The 26,409-nt window shown below is 38.5% G+C and overlaps 1 protein-coding gene across 23 annotated transcripts in view; it reads left to right on the top strand.

Moving 5' to 3' along the window:
* Positions 1 to 205: 205 nt before the first annotated feature.
* The window catches only part of CDC42BPA (CDC42 binding protein kinase alpha), a 330,638-nt gene continuing 304,434 nt past the window's right edge, over positions 206 to 26,409 (top strand). For 8 of the 23 annotated variants that reach the window (XM_032389307.1, XM_032389293.1, XM_032389297.1 and 5 more), the window contains exon 1: positions 207 to 980. In XM_032389307.1, coding sequence (XP_032245198.1) covers positions 803 to 980 — 178 coding nt within the window. In that variant the 5' untranslated portion in view covers positions 207 to 802. Of the gene's footprint in view, positions 981 to 12,610; positions 12,964 to 26,409 lie in introns of those variants that run through there. The other 15 variants (XM_032389299.1, XM_032389300.1, XM_032389296.1 and 12 more) reach the window with 4 other exon arrangements.

Raw genomic sequence — 26,409 nt, 5'->3', positions numbered from 1 at the left:
AGACGCTGCGAGGGAGATGAGGAGTTTCGTCCGGATTCCGCGGGACAGACGACTCGCCGCGGGGCCGTGAGGAGGAGGACGCCGGGAGGAGAGAGGAAGAGCGTTCTCCGGGCGGGACCCGGCGGGCGGCGAGCCGAGGGGCTGCTTCGGGGACCTCGCCCCCTCCCGCCCGCCGCCGCCGCCGCCGCCGCCGCCTCCCCCTCCGTCGCGCCGCCGCGCGGCCGCCGCCGGGGCGCTCTCCCAGCGGCGGGCGGCAGCCTTTGCAGCAGCGACTTGCTTTTCCCTCCCCCATGTACCTTCTGGGGCTTTCCTCCCTTTTCCGTCTTCCTCCTTCCCGGGAAGTGAATTGCTGATGCGGATCGGACCCAATTCATTAATGATGCAGCCGGATTCGTTGCGGGATTGTGTTGCACAAGTTGAATTTTGAATGAAGGAGAAGAGTTGTATTTTGTTGTTTTCTTCTTTTTTAAAGAAGTCCTGACTCTTTGGTTCGCTGTACTTTTAATTATTATTTTATTTAAATATACGACTTAATTGTATTATTCTTCTTAAGATGTATAAACGATCTATTTTATGGTAACTTTCCCTCCCAATACATGCATCTGTGCGGGATCGAAGACGCTTCGGTAAAGGGAGCTTCCTGGCGTGTCGGGGTGTCATTCAGCACCGGCCGTGCATGACAGTTGTGTGCAGGACGAGGGGTTTATTTTTAAAACCGCACCTTTTAAAATTTAGGATCAGATACTCGTAGTGCAAACCGTGATACTCATTGAAGGGAAAAGCGGCGGACCCCGAAGCAAACATGTCTGGGGAAGTGCGTTTGAGGCAGTTGGAGCAGTTCATTTTGGACGGGCCGGCTAAGACCAATGGGCAGTGCTTCAGTGTGGAGACGCTGCTGGATATACTCATCTGCCTTTATGATGAATGCAATAATTCTCCGCTGCGAAGAGAGAAGAACATTCTTGAATACTTGGAATGGGGTGAGTCTGTATTTTTCAGTAAGCTCCCTTTAGGTGGGCATTGGGATTTAATTGTTGCAAGGGAGGTATCATGAGTAAGCTGCCGACTTTGTCATTAGTATGTAGATAGGCAGATACATGGTCCGTGTAACATATTTATAACATAGACTTAAATACATAATGGATATGGTAGTACGTTTAAATGTATATACAGTGAATAGTTACCAGTTATTCAAGATTTTTTTTTTTTTTTTAAGTTTTTGGTAGATATTTTCCCAAGAGTAAAACCGTGCTACTCAATTACTGCCTTGATTTAATGTGGAATTTAGGAGGAAGAACTTCTGTTTTGAGGTCAACAGTAAAAGATTTTGAATAATTCTGTGATGAGCAAAATGGATTATTGCTCACAGTTGCCTAACGAGTGGCGGAATAACACAGATTCAGTTGAAAGGTATTTATTGGTGGAAACATTCCTTCCCAGACTTTGGAAATCGCTCTTGAAATGGGAGGAGATAGTGAAATGTCTTAGGTCAACAGGAACTGGAAGGTGGTGATCGCTGGGGTTTTATTTCATCTCCATATGGTACAAAGGAAACTACTAAACATGGACTTTCCAAAAATTGTCATGTTTGTAAGATAGCATGACATAATAGTTAAAAAATTTTGTGATAGTAGTTGGTGGAGAATGTTTGGGAACAGCTCCCACTTGAGGGTTAGACGGACTATACATTTAATGCAGATCTAAACCGGTTAGATTTTTGTCTCCATTTCCCTAAATAGAGATATGATTTAGAAGACCCGCTGTAGTGCAGTAGATCAGAGATAAGCACAGACACTCCATGTGACCTTCTAGCTTGAAGGCTTGGCTTAAGTTCTGCTTCCCATGTTACACGCGAGCACATTCCAACACCCAGTGGCTCTCTGTTGGGAGAACACGCATCACCACCCACACCTGTGTTGGTACATTAGCTTTTGAGGGGTATTAGCTAAAGAAGTGTTTTGTACCATTGGGATATTAATAATTTTAGTTTGTTGGAAAGTGTCCTAAAATGTCTTTGTTCTCAAGTAAAGCTTTATTTTCTTGAAGTAAAAGTCAAGTCGTGATTATTCGTTCATTTATTTTTTTGATTTGAAATTTATTAAAAATTAGTTTGTCAGGTAAATAACTCATTCAAGACGGCCTATATAATAACTTTATCCAACTTGCCAGTATCAGAAGTTTTCTAGCAACTTGATGTCATGAGGTGTTTAAAAACTGTGTGTATGTGTGTGTATTTTTAAGTGAACAGATGATTTTTACAAACAGACTACCAGGCTCATAGTAGGAATGTAAGAATTCTAAACCATCTTCTCTCTTAAGAGTTAGACAGTTTTGATTGACTTTGGTACTGGTTTTGTATGTCTTTTATTTTTATGCGTAGAGCAAAATATTTTATAAAACGTATGTCGTTTTACATTCCATGTTTCCTAAATTCAGAGTTTTTTTTTTTAAGTGTTTCTTTTGAAAATTTAAAGAAAAGGTTTACGTACTTCTAGAATTGGGTTCCATAGCGACACTCTTGTCTATGATCATGATTGTCATTTAGTAACTGTTCTTTCTCATCTACAAAATGATGGGAGAACTCTCTGTACCAGTAATAAATATAATTTTTAAAATTATGATAAAAGAAAATTGTATCCTTAATTGCCTTTTGGTTAAGAGTTTACATAGTAGTTTTATGCAAGAAGGTATTTTGCTGTTTTGCCAGAATAATTTATGTATATTTTTCACCAAAGATATTTTCTTGGATTTTGTTTCTTATATCTCTATTAAAAAACCTTGCTTATGCATATTTAGTTTTTAAATCTTTTTTATTTTTAAGATTATTTATTTATTTATTTGACAGAAAGAGACAGCGAGAGAGGGAACACAAGCAGGGGGAGTGGGAGAGGGAGAAGCAGGCCTCCCACTGAGCAGGGAGCCCGATGCGGGGCTCGATCCCAGGACTCTGGGATCATGACCTGAGCTGAAGGCAGACGCTTAATGACTGAGCCACCCAGGCGCCCCAGTGTATGCATATTTAATTTAAGCCAAATAAGCCAAAAGTCAAGTAAGTATTTGGCCAAATATACTTTATTTTTCTTAATATATTTTGAGTAATTTCAAACCAGGGACTTTGCACAGTTTAAAGTAAGTTTTAGTGGTATCCTTCATATTTTGCCTTCTTAGAAGTCTGACATGACATAACAAAAATGTATAGTCTCAAACTTGTATTGTTTTTCTCAGTAGTAGAGAAAAAGAGACGAAAATTTTTAAGGAATTTGTATGCTGTGTGGCTAGGCAGTGTCTAGTCATGCATTTTTAAGTGTGAGGTCTCAAAAATGGGAGTTATCAACCACAGAAGTTTGGTAAGGACTAAGAAAAAGTTAAGAATGGAAAAGCTGTCAAAAGATGTATCTTGAGTAGTAGTATTTATTATTTTTAAGTTATTTGAGAATTTAGGTTAAGAATGCCAGTCTGTTCTCTCCATTTAAGTATTGAAATAGGTCAGCTGTTATTTGTGTCTGAATTGATTACTACATTTTGGGGACATGTCCTGTGTTATTCTTATCATCTAACATTATGTAAAAAACAGATGAAGTTTCCAGATAGTGAAATGACCTCAATTTAATTTCTTAAACATTACTTTTTTGGTCGGTGTTGGAAATTTACAGGGATTGTTTGTTGGGCTTAAATATGATAATTATGATTTGCGTTAAATGATACAATTTTTAGTTTGAGTTTTTTTTTTTTTTAAAGATTTTATTTATTTGACAGAGACAACAGCGAGAGAGGGAACACAAGCAGGGGGAGTGGGAGAGGGAGAAGCAGGCTTCCCGCCTAGCAGGAAGCCCGATGCGGGGCTCGATCCCAGGACCCTGGGATCATGACCTGAGCGGAAGGCAGACGCCCAATGATTGAGCCACCCAGGCGCCCCTAGTTTGAGTTTTAAAAGATCCAATGTTCCCAACAGTAGAGCAGTAGTAGTTAAATACTCTGTATTACATGCTGTATATTTGTGTTTGGCTATTTACATTAATGAACGTGTCATCTAATTATGCCTTATTTTTATGCTGATGATAGGCTACTTTAAAAAATGGAGTCAGCAAAGGTTCTGTCTGCCTTGCTTCATTTCCATCAGTTTCACTTTATTCCTAGTTATGGTCCATTTCACTTTTAAATTGGTACAGTTAAAGTTTTGTTCATCACAGTATCATGACAAGAAAACTGATATTTCACTCAGATATGTTTTTTTTGGGGGAGGGAAGGGCAGCATTCCTTGCTTGTGTTGATGGCTTGAGGGAGGAAATAAGTAGAGTTTTATTTTATTTTTTTTAAAGAGTTTCATTTTTTTTTTTAAGATTTTATTTATTTGAGAGAGAGAGAGAGAGCACAAGAGGGGGGAGTGGGAGAGGGAGAAGCAGACTCCCTGTTGAGCAGGAAGCCCGATGCGGAACTCAATCCCGGGACTCCGGGATCATGACCTGAGCCGAAGGCAGTGGCTTAACCAACTGAGCCACCCAGGCGCCCAGTAAGTAGAGTTTTAGAGAGGAAGAAGGAATTAAGGCAGTGAGCAATAGAGCAAGGGGATAAGAGTGCCTTAAGGCCATAGACCACTTAAATTTAATAATATATATTTTCTAGTTATATCCAGTAAGATTTGAAAGACTTTTGTGTCCTTGTTTTTGGATTGGTGAAATGATAATGGTTTGTATGTTTGTTTATAAAATAATAGTTTTGATGTCAGTAGTATAACTCTAGCATAAGTTACAGTAGAGTTGTGGAAGTAAAAATAACGTTTATATTATAAACTAATTTGCTAGCACTGACTAAATGAGTGCATTATTCATTGAATTGGCTACCCTCTACTTTGAAATGGGAAATTGGAATTTTAGGGAATTCTTTACCAACTTACTTAAAGAATAGATGTAAGATAATGTTACTCAATACAAAAGAAGCAAGCAAGGCTGTCTGTATGTGGATAACTTTGTTGATGGTTTCTGATTCTTGTACTTTGTAACATTTCATTTAAAATTATCCTTAATAGTAATTTTGTAGGTTATTTAGTGTATGCACACACATACATCTAAATGATTAATAATAAACTTGTTACTAGAGCACTTCAGTGGGTACTGTGATTTAAACTTTTCCTTTCATTGGGGTAGTTTTAAAGCTTATTCACATTTTTTCAGGTGTGGGTCAGTTAAGTGAGGTGATGATGGCTTGATTAGAAGGATCTGAATCTTTTCTAGGACACTTTGTTCTTCACTTCTGCAGTTGCTCCTTACTAGCTTTATGTTAGTAGAATATGTCATACCAAACTATCGAAGTGTTTGTTTCATACAGATGATTAAGTGTATTTTTAAGTCCTCAGGGTTGTCATAAATGTCATTGGAAATACAGATTGGGCAGTTGTTTCCTTTATTCTACTCATCTAACATCCTAGTCTTTTCTAAGAACGACAGTGAGGAAGTAGAATTTTTTGACCTAACACAATGCTGGTACATGGTAGAAGAATGTTCAATAAGTAGTCTCTGTTACTTTTCCATTTCTCTCTTTTGTTTCTCTCTGTTTTTAATACAAGTATAGTCGACATACAGTATTATTTTCAGGTGTGCAATACAGTGATTCAGCAATTCTGTACATAACTCGGTGCTCATCAAGATAAAAGTACTTTTAATCTCTTTTATCTGTTTCACCCATTCTCCACCCCCCATCTCCCCTGTGGCAACCACCAGTTTGTTCTGTGTTTAAGGGTCTCTTTTTTTGGTTTGTTTCTGTTTGCCTTTGTTTGTTTGTTTTGTTTCTCAAATTCCACATATGAGTGAAATCATGTGGTATTGTGTTTCTCTTTTTTAAGAATATATCCCTCTGTGAGTGAGAATAGGGATGTTAGGATTAACAGTTTAAGAATTTTAGGAATTTATTTTTCATATGGCTATGTAGGGCATACTTTAGTATAGCAGTGTAAAAACAAATAGCATAACGTTGGCAATTTTATGAAATATTTCATAATTCCTGAGACTTGATTAATATTACAGAGTAAGCCCAGGCTATTTTAGGGTAAAGGAACTGAACTTGGTACAAATTAATATTTTATTACACTACTCTTCAGTGGCAGTCAGAAAATTGCTTTGAAATCTTTTCTCCTTTGGCACACTTACTGACCGTATGTAGGCTATTTTAAATAAATATGTAGCCCATTGTGTTTCATCTTATTAGTTTTGATAGATTTTAAAATCAATTTACTAAGTCCAACAAGCATTTAAAAAAATTAAATAGACCAGAATAGAAAATATCAAGGACATTATGTTTAGAAAGAGTATTTTCATGCAAAACTCTTGTGTCTCCCTGTATTTCTACTGCAATTTGGATCCAAAAAGTGTGAAACTCTACTGTAGATGAAGCTAAAATATGTTGTTTGACAGCAGAAAGGTTGTAGACCTAGTTCCTTTTTTTTTTCCCCCCCAAAAGCTCACATGATAAAATTAGGGACAGACTTAAGAATTTAAAGAAGAGGAGTTTAGGGCAGGGCAAGAAACTTGGAAGGAGGCGAGAATGGGAGAAAGGACGACTGATAAAAATGAGCATGAATATAGTGTTTTTCTAGGTTGCCTCTTAAGTCTGTACTGTGAATGGGTATGTTTAATTTACAAGAACTTAGTGAACAGAGAAATTGACTTCATTCCTTTGTATTGTCTTTGAGTCTCTGAAGGTTCATTTCCTTTTCCTTTGACATTTTTCCTTTTCTGACTTTGGGCTCTTGGATGTTGGCTCATTGATTGTCAGAGTTGGAAGTTTGTTGAACACGAGGAATGATCATATGACCTGTAGACATTGGTATTAGTTTTTTGGTTATATTTTCCCGTTACTCCAGATGAACTCTAGAGTAGATGCAAGTGAGAAGATTTGCTAGTTCTATGGATTTTCTGATCCCTTGTTACTCATGAAACTACCAGTGGGAGTGACTTCAAGTTTTTGGAAGCTATGGCCAAGAACTGCTCAGCTACTTTCGCTGTATGTTAATGAGTCAAGAAATTCTTTACATAATGATTTTTGTTTTTGAATGACCCACACTGTAAGTATAGGTCATCCCAGATATAGGAATGGCTATTTTTTGTTATCACTGCATACAAAACTCCTTTGTAGATCAAGGGCATTTCTTTCTCTTCCCCACTGATGCCCATCAGAGCATCAGGGTCGCTCTTCCCAGCCAGTTGCTCTATACTTTTTTTCTAGTGTCCACTTCCTTTTTTCAGCTAGTACATGGGGAATGGCTAGCCCTATGTTGGCTAACCCCACTTCTAGTGCTTCTTTATGTGCTGCTTTGGGAAAGCAGCACTTTAGCTCTCGTGGTAACAGAAGGTATAAAGACCTGGCTCCCCACTCTCCCATCTTGCTCTTTGCCCCTTAATTCTTTTCTCCTATGAACTGTTTGCTTCTGTTTTGGACTTAGGGCTTCTTCACTCTAGCCCCATCCCTAGTTTCAAAATGTGTTCGGGAAATCCAGGGGATAATTATAGGTGCTTTGTGGCAAGGGAGGGGAAGGAGATGTTTATGCGGCTAAATAAATTTGGGGAAACTATTTTAAACAAAATTAAACATCAGAAATACTGCCAGTTATCCTAGAATTTATACAGTTGGTATGATTATAGAACCATCTTTTTAAAGAATATCTGGAAGATGTATGGCAACTTGTGTTCCATGGAACACCCTTTGGGAAATGCACTTTTAGTATGAGGTCATGGTGTTCCTTGTATGAGGATTAGAAAGAGATAATTTTGGGAAACTTTGGGATACTGTGTGGTTTGAGAGAGAATCCAAATATGAATAAGTTGTCTTTTACTTAGTGGTTGTGGACTTTTGTCTATTGTGTGATAGTCATGTGAACTGAGAGATAAGCTTGATCATGGTGGTCTAGCACAAGAGTGATGGTGATGAACAGTTACATCTAGAAAAAGCACCTTATAAGGTAGAGTGAAATTAGGTATAAAATAATGAACCAGTGCTATCAGCTCCCTACTGAGAAGACTATTTATGACCTTTTCTTGCTCTAATTAAACTTGCTTTTCAAGTATAGGCATTCACAATAAATACAGAAATTCCCACTTTATCTTTTGTAGCCTTGTTACTATAATTGTTAACATGTTGCAAAAGTATCTGGAACAGTTTTATTCATTACTTTTTGATATTTAAGAAGAAAAGATGAAGGACTTGGGCAATTTTAGAATTCATTGTAGCGTTAAGTATTGTTTTTTCTAAGGTTACAGTGTTTTAATTAAGCTATTGATTTCAGACTTTAGACTTTGGACTAGCGTGGAAATTCCCTATTACCTATAACATTATATGTATGAAGCTATGGGTTTCAAGTGCCAGCACCTATTTATATGTGGTGTAAAGAAACCAGAGAATACAATCTTTTTATTAAAGAGAAAAACATACATACAGGCATACCTTGGAGATACTGAGGGTTTGATTCCAGACCATTGCAATAAAGCGAATATCATAATAAACTAATTCAAATGATTTTTTTGGTTTCCCAGTGCATTATAAAGGTTATATTTACACTATACTGTGGTCTATTAAGTGTGCGATAGCATTATGTCTAAAAACAGGACATACCTTAATTAAAAAATACTTTATTGTTTAAATATGGTAGCCATCATCTGAGTTTTCAGCGAGTTGCAATCTTTTTGCTGCTGGAGGGTCTTGCCTCCATGTTGGTTGGTGGCTGCTGACTGGTCAGGGTGGTGGATGCTGAAGGTTGGGGTGGCTGTGGCAGTTTCTAAGTTTGCCTCATCAATGGACACTTCCTTTCATGAAGGATTTATCTGTAGCATGCGATGCTGTTTGATAGCATTGGACCCATGGGAGAACTTCTTTCAGAATTGGAGTCTCAAACCCTACTGCTGCTTTATCAACTCAATTTATGGGATATTCTAAATCCTTCGTTGTCATTTCAACAATCTTCACAGCATCTTCAGCAGAACTACATTCCATCTCAAGAAACCACTTTCTTTGCTCATCCATGAGAAGCAACTTCATCTGTTCAAGTTTTATCATGAGATTGCAGTAGTTCAGCCCCATCTTCAGGCTCCACTCCTGATTCTAGTTCTCCTGCTCTTTCCTCCCCATCTGCAGTGACTTCTTCCCCTGAAGTCTTGAACCCCTCAGAGTCATCCCTGAGGGTTGCAATCAACTTCCTCCAAACCCCTGTGAATGTTGATATATTGACCTCTTCCCATGAATCACAAATGTTCCTAATGGCATCTAGAGTAGATGAAATAGAAAGGTGAATCCTTTCCAGAAGGTTTTTGATTTACTTTGCCCAGATCCATCAGAGGAATCACACTCTGTGGAAGCTATAGCCCAATGAAATATATTTCTTGAAAGTCAAAATTACTTCGTGATCCATGGGCTTAGAATGGATGTTGTGTTAGTGGTCATGAAAACAACACTAATCTTGTTGTCCATCTCCACCAGAGCTCTTGGGTGCACAGGTGCATTGTCAGTGAGCAGTAATGTTTTGAAAGGAATCTTCTTTCTGAGCAGTAGGTCTCAACAGTGGGCTTGAAATCTTCAGTAAACCATATTGTAAATAGATGTGCTGTCATCCAGGCTTTGTTGTTCTGGTCACAGAGCACAGGCAGAGTAGATTTAGCATCATTCTTAAGGGTCCTAGGAATTCTGGAATGGCACATGAGCGCTGGCTTCACCTTAAAGTCACCAGCTGCATGAGCCCCTAACAAGAGAATCAGCCTGTCCTTTGAAGCTTTGAAGCCAGGGATTGACTTCTCCTCTTTGGCTGTGAAAGTTCTAGATGGCATCTTTGTCCAGAATAAGGCTGTTTCATCTACACTGAAATCTGATGTGGCCACCTTCATGAATTCTCTTAGCTGGATCTTCTGGAGAACTTGCTGCAGCTTCTCCATCAGCACTTGCTGCTTCACCTTGCACTTCTATAGAGACGACTTCTTTCCTGAAACTTCGTGAACCAACCCCTGCCAGCTTCAGACTTTTCTTCTGCAGCTCCCTCACCTCTCTGAGCCTTCCCAGAGTTGAGGACAGTCAGGGCCTTGCTGCGGTTTAGGCTTTGGGTTAAGGGAATGTCGTGGCTGTTTGATCTTCTCTCTAGACCACCGAAACGTTCTCCAAATGAGCAGTAAGGCTGTTTTGCTTTCTCATCATTCGTGTGTTCACTGGAGTAGCACATATAATTTACTTCAAGAACTTTTTCTTTGCGTTTTTAAGTTGGCTGTTTGGTATAAGAGGCCTGGCTTTTGGCCTATCTTGGCTTTCAACATGACTTCCTCAGCCAGCTTAATCATTTCTGGTTATGATTTAAAGTGAGAAACAGGCGGCTTTTCCTTTCAGTTGAATAATTAGAGGCCATTGTAGGGTTATTCACTGGCCTAATTTCAGTATTGTTGCATCTCAAGGAATAGGGAGGCCTGGGAGAGGGACAGAGCCTGGGCAATGGCCTGTTGGTGGAGCAGTCAGAACACACACAATATTTATCAGTTAAGTTCTCCATCTTCTACAGGCCTGGTTCACGGTGCTCCTAAACAGTTACAACAGTAACTTCACAGATTACCTAAGTCACTGGATCACCATGACAGATATAATAATAGTGAAAAGTTTGAAATATTGCAAGAATTACCAAAATGTGACACAGAGACACAAAGCAAATGTTTTTGGAACAATGGTGCTGATAGACTTGCTTGACATAATGTTGCCATATACCTTCAATTTGAAAAAAAAAAGAAAAAATCTACAAAGCACAGTAAAGTAACATATCCGATGGTCAGTAGTAACCTAACACTATGTCACAGGGCCTATGACATTCACCGCACGTCACCTCATCTCGTAGGCATTTTATCATCTCATGTGGTCACAAGAAGGCTGAGTGCAGTACAATGTGATATTTTGAGAGACCACATTCACATTCATATAACTTTAATTACAGCATATTTTTATAATGGTTATATTTAAGAGTTATTGTTAATCTCTTACTATGCCTCATTAAGCTTTTTCATAGAGATATATGTATAGGAAAAAATGTAGTATATGTAGGGTTCAGTACTCTCTGTCCCAGGAGGTCCTGGGACATATACACCATGAATAAGGGGGAACGACTGTAATTGGTGCTGTTTCAGCCCTATGTGAGCAACTCTTTGATTACCATAAACTCTGGATATCAGGGGTGGCAGATAATAAGACTAGAGGATAATTCAATTTGATTATTTAAAGACAAATCGCTTATAGGGGGACAAATTAATTAGCTTTTCTTCTCTCCCCTCTGATACACATTTATTTTTCCCTTCTTCCACATCAACACTGTTCTTCTCTCTCCCAGTGTAATTATGCCTGAAAGTACTACTTGTGTGGATGAAAACAGTCTTTTAAGAATACATGTGAATTAGGGCGCCTGGGTGGCTCAGTTGGTTAAGCGACTGCCTTCGGCTCAGGTCATGATCCTGGAGTCCCGGGATCGAGTCCCGCATCGGGCTCCCTGCTCGGCGGGGAGTCTGCTTCTCCCTCTGACCCTCCTCCCTCTCATGCTCTCTGTCTCTCATTCTCTCTCTCTCAAATAAATGAATAAAAATCTTTAAAAAAAAAAAAAAAAAAAAGAATACATGTGAATTAGTTATGTCATGTGCAGTCATTTAACTTTCGGTTTTATTTCAAATTGCTTAAACATCACTGTAGGCTTAATCAGTGAAAAAAAAAACCCCACCTATTCTGTTTGCTCTATTCATAGTGATAAAGCTTAATTAAATTTACTTAGAGTTTCCATGGTGAAGATCTACAAGTGGAATACCTCAACATGAAATATTCCTTTCTAAACGAATATACTGGTAAAGAGCAAGGGCTTTGGATTCAGACTGACTCCTTTGATTACTGGCTGGATGATTTAAGCAAGTTACTGAGCCTAAGTCTATTTTATCATCTGTGAAAAAATGGACATAATAGTAATAGCTTATTTTGCAAAAGGTTGAAAGTTGGTTTAGGTTTATTCCTTTTCTGGTGATTTATATTTTCTTTTTTTTTTTTTTTTTGGTTTTTTTTTTTTCCTTTTTTTTTTTTTAAAGATTTTATTTATTTGACAGAGAGAGACACAGCGAGAGAGGGAACACAAGCAGGGGGCAGTGGGAGAGGGAGAAGCAGGCTTCCCGCGGAGCAGGGAGCCCGATGCGGGGCTTGATCCTAGGACCCTGAGATCATGACCTGAGCCGAAGGCAAATGCTTAACGACTGAGCCACCCAGGCGCCCCTTTCTTTTTCCTTTTTTAAAAAATTTTATTTATTCATTTGAAAGAGAGCAAGAGCATGAGTGGGGGCAGGGCAGAGTGAGAGGGAGAAGCAGACTCCCCCACCCCGAGCAGGGAGCTGGATGTGGGGCTCGACCCCAGGACCCTGAGATCAGGACCTAAGCTGAAGACACACGCTTAACCGACTGAGCCACCCAGGCGCCCCTTTTTTCTGGTTTTCTAAGTTTTTATCTAACATGATAAAGGAAGAACTAAAATACTATTTTTTTGGTAAAGTTTATATTGGAATGTATAGCTGTATTAATACTAGGATGTATTTCATCAATAACAAATATTCATCTCTTACTGATAATTTATTTAAATTATATTGGCATTGGAGATGTCTTTCCTTTTGTGACTGTGCAAACAGCATCTTGCTCCTTCTTTTAGGACAAGATATTTTGCATTGAACATCTTGTTATTAACTGAACTATTTTTCAGCTGATATCAAGCCAATACCCATTCTTTGCGTCACCAACAGCAAATATTATTATATGGCTAGTTATGTTTTATTTTTATATTATATAGCTCCAATCTGCAAGCGAGTGGTAGAGTACTAGACCTCGACTCAGAAGATGAAAATAATCACGAAAGGCCGTTGATGTGCTGTTCACTTAGGACTTTTTGTGGACTAAACGTTATGCAGCACCCTAAGTACATGTTGTGGTCTAGCAGTAAGTATGAAGAAAATGAACAGTGTACACTAGTGTTTTCTTTTCTTTTTTTTTAAATTTTTTTATTGTAATGTTAATCCCCATACATTACATCATTAGTTTTAGATATAGTGTTCCATGATTCATTGTTTGTGCATAACACCCAGTGCTCCATGCAGAACGTGCCCTCCTCAATACCCATCACCAGGCTAACCCATCCTCCCACCCCCCTCCCCTCTAGAACCCTCAGTTTGTTTTTCAGAGTCCATCGTCTCTCATGGTTCTTCTCCCCCTCCGATTTCCCCCCCTTCATTCTTCCCCTCCTGCTACATTCTTCTTCTTCTTTTTTTCTTTCTTAACATATATTGCATTATTTGTTTCAGAGGTACAGATCTGAGATTCAACAGTCTTGCACAATTCACAGCGCTTACCAGAACACATACCCTCCCCAGTGTCCATCACCCAGTCACCCCATCCCTCCCACCCCACGCCCCACTCCAGCAACCCTCAGTTTGTTTCCTGAGATTAAGAATTCCTCATATCATACACTAGTGTTTTCTAAACTATATTTCAAGGGATATAAATGAATATTCTGAAGATTAAGAGTTCAGTGAATACGTAAGATTGGGAAATAGTTTTATTGCATCTTTGGCTATTACAAAACTCATTGTCAGAGTAAAAGTTTTTTAAAAGTTGTGCTGTACAGAAACCTCTTTAACTTTGTTTTACCTAGAGAGTTTGGGAAATGCCCGTCTACGCTAAGAGTCCTTAGGCAGCATCAGAGCCTTCGAACTGGTCACGTGGCAGAAGGTTGTTACCAAAATCTTCTATCACATAGTGTTTTGAATATCGTCACAATTTACATCAGACTCCAAAGGTGGAGGATTGAATGACTTGCCTTTATCCTTTCTCTGCTAAACATCTTTTAGCCCTGCCCTTTGCAGCATCTAGAAGCTATAGTCTTTATTAGGTGGGCGTGGAGTTCTGCACTGAGTGGATGGATGCATGTTTACAGTAAGAGTTGATACATGCCTTTGAGTTTATATGTGCAGTTCCTGGTTTGCAGTTGCTCCTGCTTAACCTAGTCATTTCTGTTTTCAGTAGAGCTTGATCATTTTTTAGTCAAGCTACCTCTCTAACCATTGCATTTGTCCAGAATTTGAGAGATTGTCATGGCTGTTGGGAAATAGGACAAAGCTAATCAGACTTTATGAGGGTTTGGTGAAAGCAGCACAGTTGCTCTGCTGCAGCCAGAATCCCATCCTTAAATATCTGGTTTCCTGGGCGTGGCTAATGCCCCACATTGCTTTATTAACAGCAGTCAAGCATTTACATCTGTCCTAAGATTTAAAAATATTTGTTTAAAAAGATTAGGAAAAGCTTGTAGTGGCTAAAGCCCCACTTTAAGATTGTATTGCTAGCTAAGTATGGCCTTGCCCTGACCAAAAATTATAACTAAGAAGCATTTAAAAACAGACTGAAAGGGGCACCTGGGTGGCTCAGTCGTTAAGCGTCTGCCTTCGGCTCAGGTCATGATCCCAGGGTCCTGGGATTGAGCCCCGCATCAGGCTCCCTGCTCAGCGGGAAGCCTGCTTCTCCCTCTCCCACTCCCCCTGCTTGTGTTCCCTCTCTCGCTATGTCTCTCTCTGTCAAATAAATAAATAAAATCTTAAAAAAAAAAAAACAAAAACAGACTGAAAGCTCAGGTATTGAGACATACTGGGATGATATCATAAAGCTTCTCCATGCTCCATACTTATGAAGATTTTCCTAGAGTTTATGGTTAAAACCACAGTAGTATTTGCAAGTCTAGTGTGATTTCTATTTCTGCCTTTTTGCTGCATGCCTTTGTAATGTGTCACCCCATTTCTGACTGATGCATGCTAAGTTAACAGTTTTCTCCAGGAGTCGTTGCTGTATTACATTGCATGAGGTTATGATTAAGTATGATCATTTTTGTTTCTTTAGCCTGTGTTCCTGTGGTAATCTCAATTAAGTATGGGTTATCCTGATTTTTATTCAACCTCTGTGTGTATCTGGCTCAGTTGACTTGCCTGTATTAAACATATCTAAATGGATCCCATTCCTGGATCTTCTTGACCTATTAATCATGCTTTTGTTTCTCCATTAAATGCTAAGTAATCTGTAACATCATTAGTACTAGTACATGTGTCCCTAACCTGAAAATATTGTGAATCCTACCCAGGGCTTTTGTTTATTTTTTATCTTATTTTATTATTTTTTAAGATTTTATTTATTTGAGAGCGAGAGAGTGAGCGAGAGAGAGCACGAGCAGGGGGAGGAGCAAAGGGAGAAGAAGAAGCAGACTCCCCCAGCTGAGCAGGGAGTCCGATGTGGGGCTCCATCCCAGGACTCCAGGATCATGACCTGAGCCAAAGGCAGACGCTTAACTGACTGAGCCACGCAGGTGCCCCATGGCCTTTGTTTAATAGATGGATTTTTATTTTTTTATTTTATTTTTTTAATTTTTATATATTTTAAGATTTTATTTATTTTATTTCAGAGAGAGAGCACGAGAGGGGGGGAGTGGGAGAGGGAGAAGCAGACTCCCCGCTGAGCAGGGAGCCCAATGTGGGACTCAATCCCAGGACCCTGGGATCATGACCTGAGCTGAAGGCAGACGCTTAATAACTGAGCCACCGAGGCGTCCCAAATAGATGGATTTTTAAAAAACACAACATGATCCTTTGATCATGTCAGCATCCTGCTTAATATCCTACAATGACTACTAATAGTTTTTGGAATGACATTTAAATTCCTTAGCATGGCATGCAGAATTTTTAATGATACAGTCTTTGTCCATTTTCCTAATCTTTTTCATCACTTACAAAACAACACAAATTTGAAACAGTGTCAAACTTATGGAAAAATTGCAAGTGCAGTACAGTGTCTTTCCCTTTGAACCATTTGAGAGTAAATTGCCTATTGATTTCCTATCATCCCCAAGTATGTTCGTGTGTATTTTCTCTCTATATTTTTTTTTGCATGACCACGATGCAAGTATTAAAATCAAGAAATTGACATTGATGTGTTACTATCATCTAATCTTTAGACCCTCAAGTTTTGTCAGTTGTGCTGATAATATCTTTATAGAAAAAGTTCAGAATCACATGTTGCATTTGGATGTTCTGCCTTTTAGTATTCATTCAGTCTGGACTAGATCTTCAGATTTTCCTAAACTTTCATGACTGAGACTTTTGAAGATTATTGGCCAGTTATTTTGCAGCAGCTGTAGTAACGCTAAATTTGGGTTTGTTTCTCATGATGATACATCTTTGGCAGAATATCCCAGAAGTGATCCCATGCAGCCCTTTTATGTGGACGTCCTTTTCATCTAGTTCAGCTTTTAGCACCCTCCTTTGGTCCACCATGGTTTCTGTCCCCACCCGTGCCTACTTTGATTTTCCCCACCTACTGGCATGCGCATGCATGTGTGTGTATAATTTTCTTTTCATTTATTTCTCATTTTCACCTTTAAAAATTTATTTTTTGGGGGGCACCTCGGTGGCTCAGATGGTTAAGCGTCTGCCTTCGGCTCAGGTCGTGATCCCAGGGTCCTGGGATTGAGTCCCGCATCGGGCTCCCTCCTCGGCAGGGAGCCTGCTTCTCCCTCTTCCGCTCCCCTGCTCATGCTTTCTCTCTCTGTCAAATAAATTTTGTCAGAGAGAGAGAGAGCGAGCGAGAGTGAGAGCACAAGCAGGGGGAGGGGCAGAGGCAGAAGCAGACTCCTCCGCTGAGCAAGGAGCCTGATACGGGATTTGATCCGAGAACCCTGGGATCATGACCTGAGCTGAAGGCAGACACTTAACCCACCGCCACCCAGGTGTCTCCCCCTTTAAAAAATTTAAAAAATTATTTGCAGAATTGATATATAGTGAAATTTACTCTTTTTGGTGTACATTTTGTGGGTTTGACAAACGTAGACCTCAAGATGTGGAGTAGTTCCATCACACTCCCCCCATTCTCTCATGTTGCCCTTTTGTACCACACTCATCTTTTGCTCCAGCTGTAATGAAGTGTTGTCTCTTCTGATTAAGGCACATCTTTGACTATTCCATAACTTTTCTCTCATTGGTTAATTTGTTTGGAAACTCGTCTTCTATATCACCCCCCCCATCCTAGTATACATGACACATAGTAGGCATTTGGCAATGTTGGTTGAATGAATTAATGCCATTATACTTGCTGTAGACAAGGCTGAAAGCAATAGATTTGATCTTAAAGCATTGCATGCAAATCATATTTTTGTATGTCAGGGACTTCTTTTCTCATTGATTTATGTTGTTTTATTTCAAAAGTGATTTCTTATAAGTCGTGGTTTATAATTCCCTCCCTTAGCAGTTGACAATCTTAAACAGGTATTTCATGGGGTGAAGGTAAAGAGAAGAGGGTGCTACTGTTTAAAGGAATAAGATAAAATCAAGTTTTTAACTTTTCAAGTTAAAATTTTCTTACGTTTAGTATGTGTTTAATCTTACCTGCAAAGTTAAAGTCTGGCGATTATGAGTTGAACACAAATATAATTTCATTCCCTTCTATAGTCTCCTAAAACTATAGTAAAGGAATTTTTTTAAAAAGTCATAAACCTTCACAGATGAGAAAAACAGGAAGGGTACTCTAGCAGTGAAATTACAGAAGCTGAAAAGTGGGCAGGTGAGTGATGACTGACTTAGAAGATCTGAGAAAATTGAATCCTCAGTAAAAGTGAAAGCTGAGGACTTACCCAGTTTACTCGGCAGAATCCTCAAAAGTCTTAGAAATTGTTATCTTCAGGAACCTCTGAAAGTTGAAGAGTGGGTGGGACTAAAATATGAAGGAGTGACTGAAACTTTTATAGCCAGTAGGAACTCTCATGCCCTTCCCTACTCTGTGCCCAAAGATTGGGTGGTTATTCTCAGTAAAATAGAGGTTCTGGGTTGAGTGATAACAGATGTAGTTTAGGGTGGGCATTTCATGCTGAAAATAAATACTTCTACTTGGCTCCCAGAACAGGCGTTCATCACAAAAACAGATTAGAAGGGGGGCCTGGGTGGCTCAGTAGGTTAAGTGTCCGACTCTTGATTTCAGCTCAGTTCTTGATCTCAGGGTCTTGAGTTCAAGCCCTGCGTTGGGCTCCATGCTGGGCGTGGAACCGACTTAAAAACAACAAAAGACAGATTAGAAAAGTCTTCTCAGACATCAGGGATCCTTCAGTAGAGGGCTGAGGCAGTCACACTAAAGTGAAGGTCATTGTTCAGTGGGCTTCACCCAGGGGTTCAGAGCTTCAGATCATCTTTTCATTTTCTCACACTTAATATGGGATGAATAGAAAAACATGAATAGGAAGCCAAAGATTGCCAGGTATCCAAGGAAAGCCTCTACTGCATAAGGCATAGCTCCAAACAAGCAAACAGACCAAAAAAAAAAAAGAAAAAAACTTACGTGAAACAGACTCTGTAGGGAAAGCATAACTTCAAAAAGAAAACTATTCCTATTCTCAGAGATAAGAGAGAATCCTGAAATAAATCAGGATGTCATAAAAGGGAAAAGAAGAGAATGAAAAAAGTTCTTTGACATTAAAAATATGATAGCTAAAATTAAAACCTCAGCACAAGAGTTGGAAAGTAAAGCAGGAAAAGTTTCTCAGAAAATAGAGCAAAAACTACAAAGAGAAAAGAGAAAACATTATAGGTCAATTTAGGAGTTCTGAATAATCTGAATTATAGGAATTTCAAAAGGGAGCAGAGGGGAGGAATTTATCAATGAAATAATTCAAGAAAATGTTCTAGAACTGAAGGTTATGAGTTTCTCTATAGAGGGGCCCCACCCAGCACAATGGATGGAAATAAATTCACATCAAGATTCACAGTCAGTACACTGTGGAATTTTCAGAACTTGGGACAAACACCAGACTCAGAAAGTTTCCAAAGAGAAAGAAAACAAAGGGTCAGCAATCAGAAAGGCTTTGGACTTCTCAGTAGCAAAGACTGGAAGCTAAAAGACAATGTTTAATGTTTGAAAAAAATGATTTCCAGACTGGAATTCTGTACCCAAATTTAAGTGTGAGAAGTGTGAGAATGGGATAAGGACATTTTTAGACATGCAAGTTTTTAAAAAATTTACTTTCTGCAGTCAATAGGCTCCCAATAGGGTAAGCAGCCCACCCATCTAGGCTTACCTGGGACGGAGGAATTGCTCCATATTTGGGACTTGTGCGAAAGCCATTAGTCTGTCCTAGGCAGACTGATGAGGTGGTCGCCCTAGCTCGAACGAAACAGGAGAATAAACTAAGATGAGGAAGTGTAGGATACAGGAAGCAGGAGGTCCAATACAGGGGAGAGAAGAAGGGATTCCCTAGGATGATGGAGAAGGGAGAATACAGAATGGCAGCTTTGCACCCAACACCGAGGTCAGTCAATCCAGACAGGAGAGACTTCTACACTGATGTGAATGGACATCTTGAGAGGACATTTGGAAGTCTGGAGAGTCTGGGGTTGCTTAGAAAATGAAGCAAATGAGAAAGCAATTATTAAGAAAATAAAAAATTGTATAGGAAAGAAAAGTAATAATTTACATGGTTATAGTAATGAAAGCACTGAATATTGATCCAATCAAAATTATGCTATGTATGGGAAGGGAAAGTTTAGTGAGGGTGGTAGTGCTTATTGGGGCCTGATATTTTTCTTTTTCTTTTTTTAAAAAAGATCTTATTTGAGTTGAGAGAGTATGTGCGCCAGTGCGTGCGTGCAGGGAAAGGGGCATAGGGGGAAGGTGAGGGAGAGAAATTCAAGCAGACTCTGTGCTGAGTGTGGAGCAATGTTAGGGCTCGATCCCACGATTCTGAGATCAATACCTGAGCCAAATCAAGAGTCCAGGGCTTAACTGATTGAGCCACCCAGGTGCCCCTGATGTTTTTTCTTAAAGTGACAGTCGGATCTGTGTTTCATGAATAACTAATAAAATTGGCAACTTAAAAAATAGCTTTAGTTTTTGCAGAGTTAAAAAGTCCCAATTCCTTTAGTCTTTCCTCATGATCTTATTTTCAAACTTTTTTTCTAAGTCCTGTAACTGAGGAGCTCAAAACCGGATGCAGTAAATAGGGATTTAGAATTCATCAGGATATTCTTTGAGCAGATCAGTCTTTTTTTCTTCTTTAGTGATAATTCTCATAGATGGCAATTTGTAAATAGTCTTTGTCTATCTGGGGAGTGTGGTTTATTCCTGAAAGAGCTACATAGGATAAATTCTATGTATTTACATTAATGATAAACAGATCCTTCAAAGGTTACCCAAGCATACACATAGTACTCATTGTTTGTGGAATTGGACACAGACCAGAAGAACTCTAACTCTAATAGCAGTGAAGACAAAATAAATCACACAAGTGATATCAATGGTGGATATAATGACCACTTCTGTCAACTAGTAAGCTACCAGGTACTGTGAGAGGGGCCATCAGAACTCTTGTCAGATACACAGCTGTAGGGCTGCTCTGTTTTAGCAGCGCTCAGCTGCTCTTGAGTCTTAAATCCAGGTTGCTCCTTGTAAATGCAAAAAAAAAAAAAAAAAAAGCCTCACCTTAAATGAGAGTCTTCCTGTAATGAATTTCACCTGTTCACAGAGAAAATCTTTTTGAAATCTAAATAATTGAGCTATCCTTTTCATTTCTGTTTTAGGGCCGAGTTAAGAGAAGTTTGTTTCAGGGAGTTGCTGAGACATAGGCCTAACTGGGAAACTGGTCAGATTTCTGACTGGTCCTGAGTCAGGTTTTTAGAGGATGACTTCATTTTTAATGTGAACATTAGGATGCGTGTTGAGAAGCACACCCCTAAACAAATTATTATTAAATTATTACTATGGTCTGAATGTTAGTGTCGCTCTCAAATTTGTATGGCAAAATCCTAACCCCCAAAGATGATGATGGTCTTACAAAGTGGGACCTCTGGGAGGTGCTTAGGGCATGAGGGTGGTACCCTCAGGAATGGGACTAGAACCTTTATGAAAGAGGGCGCAGAGAGTTTTCAAGCCCTGCCACCATGTGAGGACACAGTGAAATGGTGCTAGCTAGCCAGCATGAAGAGGGCCTTTGCTGGAATGCACCGTGCTGGCGCCTTGATGGTGGACTTCCACCTTTGCAGAACTGTAAGAAATACATTTCCGTTGTGTATGAGCCATCCAATTTGTGGTAGTTCAGTATAGCAGCCCAAAGGACCGAAACAATAACATAATACTTTGTTTCCTTGCATTAGATATTCTTCTGATTCGTTTGTTGACTACTTCTGTTGTTCAAGGTCATTTTGATTGTTTTCCAGTTTGTTGGTCACTTATTTTGTTGGTGATTGTATATTTAAAAAGTTCTGAGGAAAATAAATAAAAAGTTCTGGGGGCACCTGGCTGGCTCAGGCAGTAGAGCATGTGACTCTTGATCTTGGGGTTGTGAGTTCGAGCCCCACGTTCACATTGGGTGTAGAAATTACTTAAAAAAATCTGAAGCGGCACCTGGGTGGCTGAGTTGGTTAAGTGTCCGATTCTTGATTTCAGCTCAAGTCATGATCTCAGGGTCGTGGAGCCTGTTTGAGATTTTTCTCTCTCCCCCTTTGTCCCCCTGCCCCCACTTGCATTTTCTCTCTCTAAATAAATAAATAAATAAAATCTTAAAAAAATAATAAAGAAGTTCTGTATTTACTCTCACATTTTAGCTAAAAAGGAAAAAGAAAACATTAAAAATAGTAAAGCCATACATAAGATATTTATATCTTAAAGTGGTGATCATTTTTTAGTTTCTAGATTTAATGCCTTTACTTAAAATGAAAAGAATTTGGGCGCCTGGGTGGCTCAGATGGTTAAGCGTCTGCCTTCGGCTCAGGTCATGATCCCAGAGTCCTGGGATCGAGTCCCACATCGGGCTCCCTGCTAGGCGGGGAGCCTGCTTCTCCCTCTGCCTCTGCCTCTCTCTCTCTCTCTCTCTCTGACTCTCATGAATAAATAAATAAAACATTTAAAAAAAAATGAAAAGAATTTAAAGTAGATACTAAGCAGAGTGCTTAGATCGAAACATCCATAGTTTAAAATAGTTATTTGGGGTCACGATAAAGTATTTATGGTAGTCTTGCATATTTTGTTTTCAGTTAGATATGTCCCTGAAAAATACAACTTCAACCATCCCATTTAAAGAGACAAAGAAGTAAAAGGAAATGATGTAATATAACTAGTATTTGCGAATGATAAAGGAATTTTCTCCCCAGCCGTGGTGATACTTCCTTTGCAGCAGTGTCTAACTTACGTTTCAATTCTAGAATATACGAAGATAACTTTTGTAAGAGTGTAGTTTTGCAGTAGGAACTATTTGGATTTTAAACAGCTTTAATTGTTAAATGTTTATTAATGCTAAGATTTTTCAGGTGAAGCAGTTTTAGCTTTTTTTTCCCCCTGAAATTGTCTGCATGTGGCTCAGATTGTATTTGAGTCCGAATTCCTTGTTTTGAAAATCCAGAAAGCTTTATGGAGAAATACCGAGGAAATGTTTAGTTCAGTTTACTGTCCTTTCACAGAAGGACTCTGACTTTATTTAACTGCTTCAGGTGATTTATATTTCTTCTTCTTTAACGTTGTTCATTTCTGAAGGTCCCCAGCCTCTAAAATGTGAAGAGTTGTACATGAATCGTGTATGATATCCTAGCAGATTGGATATGGAGTTTTGTTTTGTTTTGTTTTGTTTTTTTAAAGATTTTATTTATTCATCTGAGACACACAGAGAGAGAGAGAGCATGAGCTGGGAGAGAGGGAGAGGGAGAAGCAGGCTTCCCGCTGAGCCAGGAGCCCGATGTGGGGCTCGATCCCAGGACTCTGGGATCATGACCTGAGCCGAAGGCAGACGCTTAACCATCTGAGCCACCCAGGTGCCCCTGGATATGGAGTTTTGTAGATGACCAGTGTATTTTGCTCAGTTTAGACTAATTTTCTTTGAGTGTTTAGGCTATATAGCACCAACATACAAATGTCACTAGTCCATACACATATTTAGCTAAATTAGTAAAACTAAAAAACGATTTTCTTTAGGTTATTACTACAAAAAATGATACAAGGGGGGGTGCCTATGTGGCTCAGTTGGTTGAGCATCTGACTCTTGATCTCAGCTCAGGTCTTGATCTCAGGGTTGTGAGTTCAAGCCCCACCCAGCGTGGAGCCCACTTAAAAAAAAAAAAAGATACAAGTGAGTGAGGGCAATTATAATGGTTGAATTTCTGGTACTATTGGTCATAATTTAACTTGTGGTTATTTTGTGTGCATGTATGTGTTGGATGTAATCTAAATGCTCCCTGTTCCCTGTGCCTTGGAAATATGTATGAATTTGGAATTGTGGTATAACTGGGAGTTATAGCAGAAGAAATATAAATCATGTGAAACAGTTAAATAAAGTGAAAGTCCTTTTGTGAAAGGACAGTAAATGAACTAACGATCCATTTGGAATTAATTTTTGTATATAGTATGATGTAGAGGTCTAACATCTTTTGCGCGTGTGGAAGTCCAATTATCCTGGTGTAATTTGTTGAACAGATTATTGTTTCCCCATTGAATAGATTTAGCATCCTTTTCAAGTATCAACTGGTCATAGATATATGGGTTATTTCTGGACTCTCAGTTCTATTCCACTGATCTATATGTTGATCCTTATGCCAGTACCACACAGTTTATTACTGTAGCTTTGTACCAAATTATGAAATTGGAAAGTGTAAGTTCTCTCATTTTGTTCTTCTTTTTCAAGAGTTTTTGACTATCCTAGGCTCCCTGCAGTTCCGTGTGAATTTGAGGATTGGCTTTTCCATTTCTTCAGAAAAGACTGTTGGAGTTTTGATAGGGCTCCCCTTCTTTATTAACAAAACTTGATTGATTGTGTTCTAGCTCTCTTTGCAGTTAGTTGTGGCCAAAACTATGACTAGTTTTGGTCAGTTGATGTAAGCAGAAGTGATGTGTGTTATTTATCAGAAGGGGGGCTTCCCCCACTTTATTCCTTTCTGCTACACAGAACACATGTGATGTCTTCAGAGCTTGGACCATGAGGATCGGGGCATGAGGACCATGCTCCAAGGATGGCATAGCAGTGAACTGAAAGCATCCTGGATTCCTGACATCTTTGTCAAGCTGCCTTACCAGGACTTGGACTGTTTAGCCTCAGACTTATTTTACTTGAAAAAGAAATACATTTTAATTTTGTTTAAGCTATGTTTGACTTTTGTTAGGTAGAGCTGAACTGAATCTCAACTGATACACTTTTCCTGCTATATTAATTTGTTATATCTTCTTTGTGTGCAGTGTGTGAAGGGAGTGAGGAAGAGAATATGTTGCCAGAATTGCTGGGACTGTGATTAATGTAAAAATTTTGTACTGTATATATATCTTTTGTGAATTTAACTGTGAAATCATTTTTCCTTAGTATGTAATATTAAAATGTTGGCCCATGAAAGCCTTCAATAGGTTTTAGTTATCATTATCACCAATATTGTATAATCTCTTTCTATATTATAAAATTTTCATAACCATTTTCCAAGTCTGCTTAATATTCCACTGAATAGATAGATACACAGTTATATATTGGGCATTACAATATTTTTTCAATATTTAAGCTATTTCCAATTTTCTTTAGCTATTATAAATAATGCTGTTATAGACTGATCTATGTTTAAATGTGATTTATTACAAGCTAGGGCCATTTTTCAAAGTAGCTTTTATAATGAAATAGTGACGAAAATGTGAAATAGGTCTTTTTAAAAAATGACTTCATCATAATAACCTTGCATGTCAATCTGATGGCTATTGGGGATGCAGACTTCTTTCACAATAAATCATATTAGTCACAGATTGTATGACCTGTTCTGATAGCACATTCATTATAAGTTCTGTGAGCTGGAGGATTCAGCTTGGTTGACATCCCTTTTTGTGGTAATTTTTAGAAATTGTAAATAGTAAGGATTAAAAGGTGATTGAAAATATACCAGTTTCAAAAAATATATGTACAACAGTCCCTAATTTACAATACATATTACTATTTTAAATTATGTTTGTCCTTATTTGATTAATATATTAACTTCCCTACCAGGGCAGGGACTATGTCTATTTTGCTTATCATTTCATCCCCAATACCTAGCACAAGTACTTGGTGTATTGTAGTTACCCAGATATTTATTCAATAAATGAAAGAATTGGTGAATGCACAACGGAATAAATAGGCAATAAAATTAAAATTTAATACAGTCAAATCTCAGCATTGAGTCAGTTGTTATGATCAAGAAAAAAAGTCTGGAACTCCTACTTTAAAGCAATTCTGTAGAAATCAGGAAAGAAATAGAATTTGATAAAGAGGGCAATCTAAATAGCAAAATGTTTGGGGCGCCTGGGTGGCTCAGTCGTTAAGCGTCTGCCTTTGGCTCAGGTCATGATCCCAGGGTCCTGGCATAGAGCCCTGCATCGGGCTCCCTGCCCTGCGAGAAGCCTGCCTCTCCCTCTCCCACTCCCCCTGCTTGTGTTCCCTTTCTCACTGTGTCTCCCTCTGTCAAATAAATAAATAAAATCTTAAAAAAAAAATAGCAAAATGTTTAAGTCTATAGACTTTCAGTTTTGTTTGAATGATAGTGACATCCAAGTAGAATGTTCAGGAGGCAGAAATATGGATCAGAGGTCAAAGAGTGGTCATTAGTGATTTTGGCAGTAATAAATCCAAACAATTATGGAATGCTTATTACTTCATGCTAGATAATTGTATTAGTTGTGGAAGGTAGAAAGAAATATAATATTATTAAAATGTTTTTAACTCCCATAATCTTCTTTTATAAGTCAAATTTTAACAAATTTAGAATCTTGATTTTAGTATTCAGTGGAAAGCAGTAAAATTATGACCAAATTATCTTAAAATCTTTTGAATTTTCACTGTATCTTCTAGGTAATAGAAGAGGATTTGAATTCAGTGAATTTTATTGGTGACTCATTTGTTATTAAAAATATTTTCAAAATACTTACTTTATTGCCATTCTATCAAAAAAAATTGGAATAATATAATAATTATGATACCTATCTCACTTTTATGTCCCTTTGGATAAAAATATGGAAATGCTTGTATATCTATAAAAATAGAGTTTATATTTAGTGACATGTAGTTACCACTTGAAATTTAAAACATCATCTTTATATTTCTTCTTCTAAACGGTGATACTTTCAGAACTACTATAACAGGCCTGTTATAGACCTCAGATCTTTTTGTTGTTTTTAAACTGTCTTTTCTTTAAAATGAACTTGAAAGGAATTTTTTGAACATTGTACTTTATTTCTTGACTTTATGATTCTGTAGCAGAAACAGGTCGAATTTCTAATGGTACAAGTCCTGACTTCAGTGGTTGGAGTAAAAAGAAACAATTTAAATGCTAGTACAATAACAAGAAAAGGTTGTTGATTAAACAACAAAAATGGGAGGGG

The sequence above is a fragment of the Phoca vitulina genome, unplaced genomic scaffold (genome assembly GCF_004348235.1).
Source record: "Phoca vitulina isolate PV1807 unplaced genomic scaffold, GSC_HSeal_1.0 scaffold54, whole genome shotgun sequence".
In the NCBI taxonomy this organism is placed as follows: domain Eukaryota; kingdom Metazoa; phylum Chordata; class Mammalia; order Carnivora; family Phocidae; genus Phoca; species Phoca vitulina.
Note: the sequence above shows the minus strand (reverse complement) of the source record. Positions and strands in the feature narration are given on the sequence as shown.